The sequence below is a fragment of the Phodopus roborovskii genome, unplaced genomic scaffold, assembly GCF_943737965.1.
Source record: "Phodopus roborovskii unplaced genomic scaffold, PHOROB, whole genome shotgun sequence".
NCBI classification, from domain to species: Eukaryota; Metazoa; Chordata; class Mammalia; order Rodentia; family Cricetidae; genus Phodopus; species Phodopus roborovskii.
The window spans coordinates 642146-654808 of NW_026125948.1; the positions used below are offsets into that span (position 1 = coordinate 642146).

The 12663-nt window shown below is 36.5% G+C and overlaps 2 protein-coding genes across 2 annotated transcripts in view; both read right to left on the reverse strand.

The window, feature by feature from the left end:
• Nucleotides 1–9747, reverse strand: part of Diaph2 (diaphanous related formin 2) — a gene marked incomplete at its 5' end in the record, with an annotated part of 564399 nt that extends 554652 nt beyond the window's left edge. Inside the window, one exon of the mRNA XM_051179135.1 lies at nucleotides 9608–9747. Within this exon, the coding sequence (XP_051035092.1) occupies nucleotides 9608–9747 (140 nt within the window). The remainder of the gene's footprint in view (nucleotides 1–9607) is intronic.
• Rpa4 (replication protein A4) lies at nucleotides 6307–7168 on the reverse strand. The gene has a single exon (XM_051179133.1). The coding sequence runs from the start codon at nucleotides 7166–7168 to the stop codon at nucleotides 6359–6361; it is 810 nt and encodes a 269-aa protein (XP_051035090.1). The 3' UTR covers nucleotides 6307–6358.
• Nucleotides 9748–12663: the final 2916 nt, after the last annotated feature.

Below are 12663 nucleotides of genomic sequence, written 5' to 3' on the forward strand. Positions count from 1 at the left end.
GATTATGTATGTATGTATGTATGTACGCACACACTGTCTCACATGGCCTGGCAGCTTTTCCTAAAAACTCATCAACATGGAAACTCCATCCCCAGAAAAACTGGAGAATGTACCTGGGCCTGGAGGACTGATCTTATTTTAAAACTATGTCTAAGCCAGATGCCTGTTTAATCTTTAGTTTGACACTTGGCACTGATTCCTACTGAGAAGATTGGTGCTAGGAGCTCTGCTATAGGATTCTACTGTTGAATGATAAGCCTTGTAATAGGAGCATGGCATTCAATGGAAATTAGGGTTTGTCCTCAGTCTCCACAGTCCTATATGTTCTTTATACTCTGGAATAAAGTTGAGCTAATTCACCAAAGTATGTCTCTGAGAGAGCTATCACAGTCTTGCCCACAGACATCTTAAGCCTAATCCTTGCTTCTGCTCCCTCCACCCTTGTGGACCAATGTGGCCATCAATAATATATATGCATTCATATGTCTTCGAGATGTAAAATGACAGATGTTTCTGAATTCAGTGGAAATATATCTGAAACATACTGTTGTAGCATAATAAAATATTAATCTGAGTTATGTGACTTAGATACAATGACTTCTAAACAATGACATAATAGATAAGCATCAATTTTTTAATATTCTGTTTTGCTTTAAGATGAAAAGTCTTATCTATATTCAAGTCAGATAATTACTTTTCTTTTTTATTGTGTCTTTCTTGTTTGTTTATTTATTTTTGTTTTAAGAAAGAATTTCTAGTTGTAGATCTAGATGGCCTGGAACTCACTATGTAAACCAGGCTGGTATCTAACTCACAAAGATCTGCTTGCCTCTGTTCTCAATTATGGTTATTAAATGCATGCACCACAACACTACAAAAGTAGAATAAAATTAAATCCTTCTTACCCATCCACTAGCCAGTTGAATCAGCTACAACAATTACAACAGTGACTTATAGTTACTGTCATAATAGCAAATCCTTAGCTCCAGGTTTCTGCATATATGTTAGATGCTATATAATAAGGTAATACTTTATCTTCTACAATATTTCCCTCAGAACCATGATCCTAAGGAAAGCATGTCCTCAAATTGCCTTACCGAGAGTATAATGTTCACTGGGAAAGGTAATGGTTGTAGAAAGAAGTAATCCAGAATTCCTTCTGTATTAAAAGATTATATTTTACCAAAATGTCTGATGGGGAGCACCAAAAATGTAGAGCTTCGGGACTGCTGCAACATGGCAGAGATATACTGAAAAGGGGAAGAGTATACTAAGTAGGTGTATGAGCTGGAAAAGAGTACAGAGAATCATCCCAGTGATCAGCCATGGGGTTATCATCATAAGCCCTGTAGACAATTCCATTAGCACATAATATGCCAACCTAATGAACAACATCCTCATGAAAGCATGGAGTGTCATGGATAAAATTAACCCACATAATGTCCTATTTCCTTATTTGACCTTGATTCATAATCACAACGAACAAAACACTCTTGAGCTTCTCCGCTGTACTTCATCTAACTATCCATATATCCTTTCCTATTCAGTAAGTTTCCTCTATCCCTACTAAGGCCTTTTGTGCTACCCACCACATGGGCTTGCAATGCCCTTTCCTCCTCCTATGGCTATGACCCTGTCCTTGCCCTCTTTAGCTGGCAGGAATCTGTTCTATCACTCCTTGTGCATTCCTGGGCCCCTACATTGCCAGTTTTGTTGCCTGTCTCTAGAAGCTAAGTCCCTTAGCTTCTCTACACCCTTGTAAAATCTGCATTATTGGTAGAATTTCTGCTTGTTCCTCCTTGTCCCTTTTTGTGAGTTCTTTATGTGACCCTTCCTCCATTTCTCCTTGTACTCAATTCCTTTCTTGGAATCAGATTTTCTTAAAGTCTCCCTGTCTTTCTGGAAACAGCTTGGTCTTAGTATAGCTTGTTGGCCAAAGCTGGCAAACTTCTCATAGACTGTATTAATTTCTGTCAACACATAAGCAAAGGATCCCACAGTCATTTATTGCTAAGGTTTTGCTACTTTCTACTATTAAATCATTTATCTGTGTGATTTCTCTGTGCTCTACTCCCAAGACATATTTTTAGACCTGTGTAAACAGTCTTTGCCTCAGGATTGATTTGTAACTTCATCAGGTGTGGTTAAAGAAGCAATAAAAATCTGTAATGAAATTTGGTTTAACACTTATGAAAAGGTCATATAGTTAAAATATATACATAGGAATTTTATATATGTTGTGCCCAAATTCTGAACCCCCAAATCACCAAGTGACCAATCCTGATGTTAAAGCAAAGAGTCTTAAATTTTAATGAGTTAACTGTATGAACTCACTTCCTCTATCCGTCCAACATAGCAGGCGGAGTGAGAAGGACCCGGAGTGACCAAGGGGCAGGGATGTTTATCAAGGCAGAGCAAGGGAAGTATCTCAGGACCGTCGTGGACCCTGATTTGATTGTCCTGAGTTGATTGGTTAGGAATGGTTGTTATAGCCTATAGGTCCTTTCAGGGCAGCTGCCATGCTCTGTATATCACTGCTACTGTAAAATACATGCAGGGTCTGCCAGCCAACCTCCACTTAATTTCCTGCCACATGGCTTTCTATTAACTAGGAGGTGGGGCAAGGTCATGAAGCTCAGCACATGCTACTGAGTCAGAGGCCCACATCCTGCTGGGTCCCTTCTATAGCTTGTCATGGCTGCAAAAGCAGGGGGCTGTGTTAGGGTCTGACACCTTCATATATAGTATACACTAGATAAGAGCTGAATCATATACAGGGTATTTTAGCAAAAAAAATTCCTATGAATGATTAAAAAGTCTTATTTGGATACTAAAATGTTCATTAAAAAAATTGTATTTTTTAGGCTAAACCTAACAGGAATGGAAAATTTGATGTAAAGTCTTATCCTTATAAAAGTTACTAACTTATTATAAACTGTTGAGGATTGTTAAGAAATGCAACCTACTAGTCAGTTATCTTATAAATGATCAAATTATTTAATGTGTTCAGAACTGTACTCGTAGTCATGATGAATGTTAATGTAATTTGTTACAAGAGCAATCCTTATTTAGCCTCCTGCATGTTTTTAAAGTTAAGCCTAAAACTAATAACCCAAACAAGCAAAGCTTTTCTATTCAATTCCTTACACACTTCAGAGACCTGCAGAGTATAGCATTTAAAATGTCTAATTAAAAGCTTTTTTGTGATAGAGAGACATGCATGCCAGCTTCTGGCAGCACCCCTAATTCCTCCAAAGAAGATGGGGGATAGAGAACCTCCCCAAGAAACTTTCTTTAAAGGTGGCAAAACTGGCCACTGGGTGAAAAAACGGCCCTCCATGTCACTCACTGCCAGTACTGTCCAGAATGTGGACAAGCAGGGCACTGGGGAGTTGACTGCCCTGCTCTGCCTAAACAAGGCAGACAGGTACCCACAACAAGTTCTTCCAACTCCACAGGAAAATATGTTAGATCTTCTGGACCTGGCAGCTGAAGGGTAATGCGGCCTCAAATGATCACAGAGGAATCTAGGTGATGGTCAAGGCAACTGGCAAGTCTCTGTCATTTTTAATAGATTTAGAAAGTGCTTGGGCTGTACTTCCTATTTACTTAAGTGAAACTCATCCTTCTCACATCTCAAATAGTGTTAATGATAAGGCTAGTGACGGCTTTGTCAATTTAACAGCAGCAACCAAGGTTTCATCTGCCTTCTCAGTTCTCTTCATGTGTAAAAATCAGTCTTCAGGTCTTACTCCCCTAGAGCTACTACTAGGGCTAGGCACAATTTATTTTGTTACAAGACTCAGAAAATAATAAGTTATTTAAGTACATGAAAAATGAAAAAAAAATGCTTCAGATTTTTTCCTCTGCTATGCTATTGTAATATTAAGATTCATGAATTTAGAGTTTTAACAATGGAGTTCTGTTTCCCTACCTGCCTATCCCTATGGGTGGAATCTCTTCCCCTTCCCCTGGGTCTTGGGACTCCTCTCCCACAGCTAAAAGGACCATGGGCCTAGAAGTATCAATTGTACACCTCAGAAAGAAAATTCCTCTAAAATTAACTGTACATTAGGCCCCTAATATATGTCTATTCCAGAAGATTTCCAATCAAAGACAGCAATCTGCTCCAAATGCTGCTTGCACTTTCCTAACCCCAGAAGTCCTCCAGAGTCCAGACAAGTGAAACAGCTTCCCAGACTTGGCCAGCACTGCAGCTTTTTGGGTCCCCAACAACAATGCCCAAATGTCATCAGGAACTATTCATAGACTACTGTGTCCCCCTTTATCATTTATTATCAACAAAATATGGGAGTGTTAAGTTTCAAACTGGAACAAATGACTGAGATATATTTACATATAAAGGCAGACCTAGCAACCAGGCACTCCCAGCATCCCTCAGTCCCTACCTGTTGCAGAGTATGGCTGACATACCCTAAACTTTCCAGCCCAGTGACTGACCATCCTTCCCCCAGAGGCTCGTTCCTATCTAATCAAGATATTTGATTAACAGCTCTTTTTATATATTTGGCCTCCTGGCTGCTACACCTGGTTCCTACCCCCATCCAGAATGTATTGCGGAAGTATTCAGAAAGAGACAGGAATACTGAAGGTCATTAGCAGGCACAAGTGTGGAAAAATGTCACCAACAGGTTTTTCCTTTTACTATTCTCCACATTCCCTCTACTTTGCAGTTCTTTTATCTATCTGAGTCAAATAAATCTCTTTTGTGTTGAGAACTTGGTCTTGGGGTATCTTGGGATAATTTTCAGGTTCTTTAAAGTATGACTAAAATACATTAGTTAGATTTAAAATCTACCACTTATCGGATACAGAGAGATGATTCACCAGTTAAGAATACTGTTCTTCAGAGAGTCCAAGTTCAGTTTCCAGCACCCAAAAGTGGTTCACATCTGTCACTCCAGTCTGGAAATATAATGCCTCTACTGATCTCCAAGGGCACAAGGCATGCACCAGATACGCAAACATACATTCAGGTAAAAACACTCATGTGCATGAAATAATCTTTTGAAAAGTTTAAAAATTTTAAAAAATAGCATTTATATTTAATTTGCTTCTGAGGGAAGAAAACACTGACTCACAAGATCTAATGGAAGATTTCGCAGCAGTTATTTTAAGGACTTATCATAAAAGGCCATCACTTTCTGACTGTTTCATGAAAACAGATTAATGACTGCTAAATAGCTAAAGAATGTTATGGGGGTTTTGTCCCCTTTAAATGAATCAGATGATCAATATTCTTTTCTATCTGAATAAAATAAGCATACACATCTACTACTGGAAAAATATTTTTCCTTCCTCAAATTTAACAGAGCAAGTATTTGAAATACACCATTTTTATTGTATGTATAATTAAGGGCTTAATGATCTATGACTTAAAAGCCTCTCATATGTAATATAACCTACTCAAAAATGATTTACTACTAGTAAGATATAGATAGCAATTAGTATTAACAATAAAACAAAAATGTATGTTTCATAATAAAAGCTGATACACTTAAGAACATTAAACTTACAACATTTTCTAATAAACTTGGGGGAAGAATCACACAGGAATGTTAAAAATTGTTTGCAAATCTTTAATGGAACAATTTAATTCATTTCTGTTCAACTCACTAGTCTTGTGTTTCTAGAACTGTTATAATGCTTATCTCTTAGCAAAACAATATGTTTTACATAAAATAGAACATTCCAGCAGTGTTGGTAATACACCAGCATGACAAAAACATAGTCTGGCACCCACATTTCATACAAGTAAGCAAACTGTAATTTAATAGAAAAAGCAAAATCATTGGATTTACAGGTTTAAAGAAACTATTTGAAGGTGACTCAAAAAAGTGAATTGCTTAAATATATAGTAAAATATTATGTTTTAAGTAAATAAATCAAGGTTAATCAAACCAAATTTCTCAAAAAATTGATTTAAACATTTGAAATCAATATTTTCAGTAAAGCTTTATGTCTTGTAATATATTTAAGAAGAGTTAACATGACTAAGATTGAAACAGGAAAGATTATTCTAATTTGGACGCAATTTTTCCATTGTATATCCATTCCATTCTAGCGAATTATTTTGGGAAGAAACTGTACTGAAGTCCAGTCATTGGGTCTAACACTCTTCAAATATATTCAGAAAACCGACAAGTTCAATGGAGCCAGAAAAAGCACGTTTCTAACAGACGCCAGTTGAGAACTTCAGTTAGTTTTATCTGTTTTTGCATTTTTTTTGGTTTGTTTGTTTTTACTGTTTTGTTTTTGTTTGAAATAAACGGTATTTCCTAAAAGTATGCAGAGCAGAACAGAACATCTTCAGACACCACAGAGTCAGTTCTTCCTCTCAGGTAGCAATTTTAAGGTATTGGTGATCCATGGTGGCAGAGATGCACTCTGTCATAATCAGATGCTCAATGGCTTGAGTAACAACTTCCTCAGTAAGTGCATGGAGGTCTCTTCGCAGCTCCATGATAGCCTTCCCTTCCTTGTGAGGACATTCTCGAATCAGACGCAGCACCTCCATGTGGATGAAATTAAGGCTAGACGCCTTAGCAACCCTGGCGGCTGCAGCTCGGGCTCGGGCCTCTTCCAAGAGGGGCTTTCCTGTGGTCACGCCTTCACGGCTTTGATCCAGCATCATGTGGGCATTGACAACCTCCAAAGTGTGTGTGGACAGCTCATTCATATCCTCCAGGACACGGATGCTCAGAATCCCAAGCCATCGGGTTCCCTCACAGGACTGGAGGACGCCAAGCACTTTGGCATATACGCCAACTGGCAGGGGAATCACACATTGCCTGACTTTCTCTCGAGACAGGGGCTGTCTGGCCTCGATGGCCTTTGCGGTCATGTCATCGATCTTGTACATCATGTACCGTGAAGCTTTCTTGGCCTCCATGATCATCCCAACGATGGAGACCCGGTGAACCGCAAACCCCCTGATCTTAAACACATTGTCAACCTCAAGGGCAGTAAACAACTGGCTGATGCAGCAAGGCACAATGCTGTGAATGCCAGGCCTGCTCAATGTGGTCAGAGAAAGACCCAGGTCCTGACCTCCAGCTTGCTCATCACTGCCACTAGCCCTGTTAGCCCCGTTAGCCCCGTCACCACCAGAAAAGCTATCGTTGCTCCCAAACCCGCTCTTACTCATCATCTTTTGAGGACTTGGCGAGGTTTAACAGCTCGACAATGAAAGGGATAGGCTCACTGGGTCACTTCTCCACAGAAGCACGTTGGCCGACCAACTGTCGAATATCGGGAGGATGGCCTCTCCAGGCACTGACTGGAGCTATGGCAGAAAGACAGCGCCACCCCTCACAACCAACCTCACACAGACTGAACAGCCAATCAGCTACCAGATGAGGCAGTACCCTTGCTCTAAGATTCTCGCGAGATTACAAAGCCCTCTTTGCTCGCTTTTGGTTGCTATGCAGAATTTTTAAAATGGGAAGTGTGCCAACAGTCCTGCAACTGCAATAGGAACACTCGCAAGATTTGAGGTAGGAGTTTGACGCCCACCTGGTTCACACAGTTCCAGGACAGGCTCAGATAAACTAGGGTGACCTTGCCTCAAATTGAATGAATGATTGAATGAATGAATGAATGAATGAATGAATGAATGAATGAATTGATGAATGAATGGCTGCCTGTCTGGCTGGCTGGCTGGCTGGCTGGCTGGCTGGCTGGATGGATGGATAAATAAATAAATGGAAAAACATTATTATCAAAAAACAAAACAACCCCCACAAAAGTATGGTATCTTTATAAAGATGTATTTGAACTAGGGAAAATATGTACTAGGCTCTCCACATTATTGAATGCCACAATTGCGGGGGGTGGGAGTGGAGTCCTGTTTTATTTTATTTATTTTTATTTATGTATGTGGGTGTGCATCTGTGCATATATGTGCCCAAAATTCCTGAGAACAAGTCAGGTATTACATCCCTCAAAGATGAGAGTTACTGGTGGTTGTGAGCCCTTCAGCAACCGTGCTAGGAACTGAAATGGTGTCCTTTAGGAGAATAGCAAGCACTAAGAACCAGTAAGCAGTAGCTGTAGCCTTGAATGCCAGGACTTGCATTTTTTTTTTTTTTTTTTTTTTTTTTTTTTTTTTGTCTTGTTTTGCTTTTAATGGCTTACTTTAATGAATCCTATATATAATTCAAAGGCTGACTTGGAATTTCACGTAATCTCACAGACTAACCCAACCATGGCTGGAAATGCAGACTGTGTCACTATAACCAGTTTAAATTCATTTCTTCCATCACCTGCTCAAAGGAAAATGTGAAGGGCACATTTGATCGCAATGCAATCAAAGATTTGCCTCTTGATAAACATCTGTAAGACAGTTTAATGAACGTAAAAAATAGTAAGGAATTTATTATTAATCTCCATTTCTTTACTGGTAAAAGTAGTTTAGGCTATCTCAAAGTTACAAGAGTGTGTGTGTAGTCTATGTAAAATATAAATATAATATGAAATTATATACATAATTATAAATTATAAAATGGAAGTGCACTGCAGCTGATATGGATATTGGTAATGCACTGTGGATTCTATTATCAGAGAGGTCACATGCATGCCTGGCTATAGTGGCTTAGCACTGAGGAGGCCATGGCAGGACGATTACCTCACATGCAAGGACAGCCTGAATGATTTGTGAGTTCCAGGCTAGTCTGGCCTACAAAGTTAGATGGCATAAAATAAAAAAATAATAATGACCTCAAATATTTTAGTTACACCACTAAAACTTAAAGTATGCCATTTTAGAAATGGAAAGATAGCAACCACTGAAAAATTATTTTCAGTGCTTTATGTACTAGAGCTGAGCCTGATAAAGATAGGGCAAACACTAATAAAATTACAGTTTCTTTATATACACAAATTTAGTAAATTCTGAACTCAAAATGGCAATAATTTAGTATGTAGACCCCAGAATTGAAATCTATTTTTTATAAAGTATTATTTGTGATATTACTAATTTTAAGGCTTGTTAGTATCAATAATTATTACTCAAACACATTGCGATCAAAGATTTGCCTCTTGATAAACATCTGTAAGTCAGTTTTAACGAATGTAAAAAATAGTAAGGAATTTATTATTAATCTCCATTTCTTTACTGGTAAAAGTAGTTTAGGCTATCTCAAAGTTACAAGAGTGTGTGTGTAGTCTATGTAAAACTTAAATATATATGAAATTATATACATAATTATAAATAATCACAAATATAAAAGGAATACAATTTTAAGACAATGTAATTAATTTGTTTTGCAGATACATATTAATAATTTTCTTGGTACTCAAATAGACTAACATGCATATGTAAATATTTAACTTCTAGATTTAACTACTTTTCAAAAAGGAAATAAATAATAAAAAATTACCGACATTTTTAAGTTGTATATGAGTAAAGATAATATTAGCTAAACATATATTTTTAAACATTTAGAACCTGACAATCAGACAATGTTCTTCTATTGGATGATAATACACTTCTGCAAAGAAAAATCTTGAGGTTAAACTAACATGTCTGATTATACCAAATACCTATATACAATGTGAAAAGTATGAATAATAAGGAACTACATACCTGACAGGATTGCTGGTTAAAGAAACCCTCAGAGATTCCAGACAGTTGAGAAGTTTCTCATCTGAAATACCCGATCGTAATTCATGAACATATTCTTGTGAAGACAGGGTGCATTCATGCTTGCTGTTTTTCAGGCCACCCTAAAAGCAAACAGGAGATACCATTTTAAACAAGCATCAAGGGTTTTTTTTTACATCTTGAAAGAAAAGTAAAACATAGAATATATTGATAACATTAGGACATTTTCAAGCCAAGTATGTTACAATAATATAAACAGTATGAAAATCTAATTCTTTGGATACCAACTTAAAAAATAAGTAATTTTAATTACAAAAGTAAACATTATATAAATGTTTTACTTTGTGTGAATGCTATGCCCCCTCCCTCTTTTTTTTAACTACTAGGAATGGGACTCAAGACCTTAAACATGGGGGTAAACACTTTACCTCTATGTTAAATTCACAGAACAACAATTCTTCAAAGATACAACATTCTCCTCAGCCCTTTAAAAGAAAATTATGCTAGCTGATGTTCACAGCCTGAAAATAACCCTGATGTAAATAGCAAAAGAGTACTATTGACAGGGCTACTTAAACTTATATTCCAAGTATTAGGATTTATGCTAACTGGTCCTCCTCAATTCAAACTATAAAGATTGTTAAATCATCTTATTAATTTTGTAGTTGACAGTTAATGTTTATATTCAGTTATATGAGCTTAAGAAAATAAAATTTAATATAAAATACTGTACATATCCTGAATCTATGGAAAGATATCAGAGCATCACTATATTTAAAAAAGTAAAGTTATTAAAGTAAAAAACAATATAGACTCCAATTAACATTTAATTAATTAAATCAGTCTAAACCATTTAATTCCCACCTAGTCACCTGTTACTACCATGTTGTAGATGAATCTTTAAAAGTCATTAAATACACTTATCAGATAGCAACCAGATTTTAGTTTCATTTTAAGTGTATAGGAGGTTATTTCTAATAATCATTATCTCATCACAGCTCCTTAGCTTTGTCACCTTGTTGCAAGCATATAAGTAGTTCAGGGGAATAGCTGAAAAGAAAATATCTACATGTTCACCATATTAATAACACATAGATTCATCTTCCAGGCAAAGTATTCTTTTTGTTTATTTTCTGTTTTTAGTTTTCAAGACAGAGTTTCTCCATGTAACGCTGGCTGTCCTGAAACTTGCTCTGTAGATGAGGCTGCCCTCAAACTCAGAGATCCACTTGCCTCTGCCTCTGCCTCTACCTGCAAAGTGCTGGAATTAAAGGTACATATAACCACTGCACTATGATATAACTAATCTTAACTTTACTATTACTTTAATATGATAAAATTCTTTTGAACTAAAATTCTAAGTTTATTCTCATTGTCTAAGTTCATACAAAGTATACTGACTACCTGCTAAGAATCCAAGCAAGTTTCCCCGTATTGTTTGGAACTGATATCATTAGATGAGATGGAACATTTTTTCCAATAATATTCCAACAATGAAAAAAATGTATTGCCTAGAATCTCATATTATTTGACTTTTGATTGGGAATGCCTTTTTAATGTAAAAATTTACCAATTATTCAGAATTTGAAATCCCATTATCATGTTAAGGGACTAGAAATATATTCCAACATGTCAGGAATATTATTTCCTAACTGTATTAAGACAATATTATCAGTATTAGTACACTTAAGATATTGTAATAAGAGTCACCATTTTTGTCTTTTTATTTTTTCTATTTGGAATTGAAAAAAATTCAAAGACCAAGTACTATTTTTAATTTGTCCATAATAATTCCATAACAACAAACAGATTCACATTTATGTTTATTTTTCATGCTTTGTTACAAATTTCAAGAAGGTTACTACAGAATTACCACATGTAATGCATAGATAAGAAAACAACAAAATTAATTTTCAAAGGGTTCACAAATTCCTCTCATTGACCTACCCATCTCTATAACACCAAATATGTATAGCACAATTTTTGCATTACACTTTTATTTTTGCTAATCATCTCATTTTCTATCCTGCAAAATCCTTCAGTAACAATAAACAGGACAATATGAAACATACATTACTCTGAAAACTAGACATAGAAAAAACAACTTGGCAAGTTTACAAGTTTACACTCAGACACTACTTTCATGGAATCCTCAAATTTACCTTTAAGGTAATAGGACACACTAATCCATTTGGGAAGCTTTTATGTAGAGTTCTTTTGTATTCTGTCATTTTCTCTGAATGGAAGACCCAGTCCAAGTTCTCACTGCTGGACAGAGAAGTCTCAGCATACTCTTGGATATGTTTGTAAAGGCCTTTCCGAACACCAGTCCAGTCATGAAGGATCTGACCTGATCAACAGTATAATCTATTCATGGATTGGAATTTTAAATAGACTATTATGAAAGGAGAGGCCTAATTTGAGGAAATAATCATTGGAAGTGTGAAATTGAGGGTATCACTTTTCTTTGTTTCCTGTTGCCCATGGTTGAAACATTCATATTCTGACATGTATTCCTGGATGCAAAGCTTCTTCCTTACCTCAGGTGCAGATACTTTTCAAAGTCACATTCCCAATAACCACTTCCACAAACTCTGAAACTTTCAGCCAATGTAAAACTTCCCTGTCCTGTTTTACCTTTGGCTCATAAATTTCTTAGAGTGGCCAAAATCTAACACAGACTTGCTTGAGAATGTGAAAGCTTTTTAAGGATTGAGGCAAAAGATGGTCAAAGAAACGAAGTTCACAACAAATAAATTCAGACCTCACATGGCATTCCAAGTAAATGCAGAATTCACTACCAAGTCTAAACCTTGCCCTGATTTATCTTGTAGCATCCTTTGGGCAGGAATATATACTGATCTTTATAAATCATTTTCCCCATGCATGGCATAGGGATGATAAACACCTCTATTTAAGATGGTGCATATAAATATGTTCCAAAGATGATTTTATACATATCCTATCATAGATGCAGAAAATGTTAACTCAACTTGCTAAATGTACTTTAATAGGTTTATTTTAATGGACACATGTGG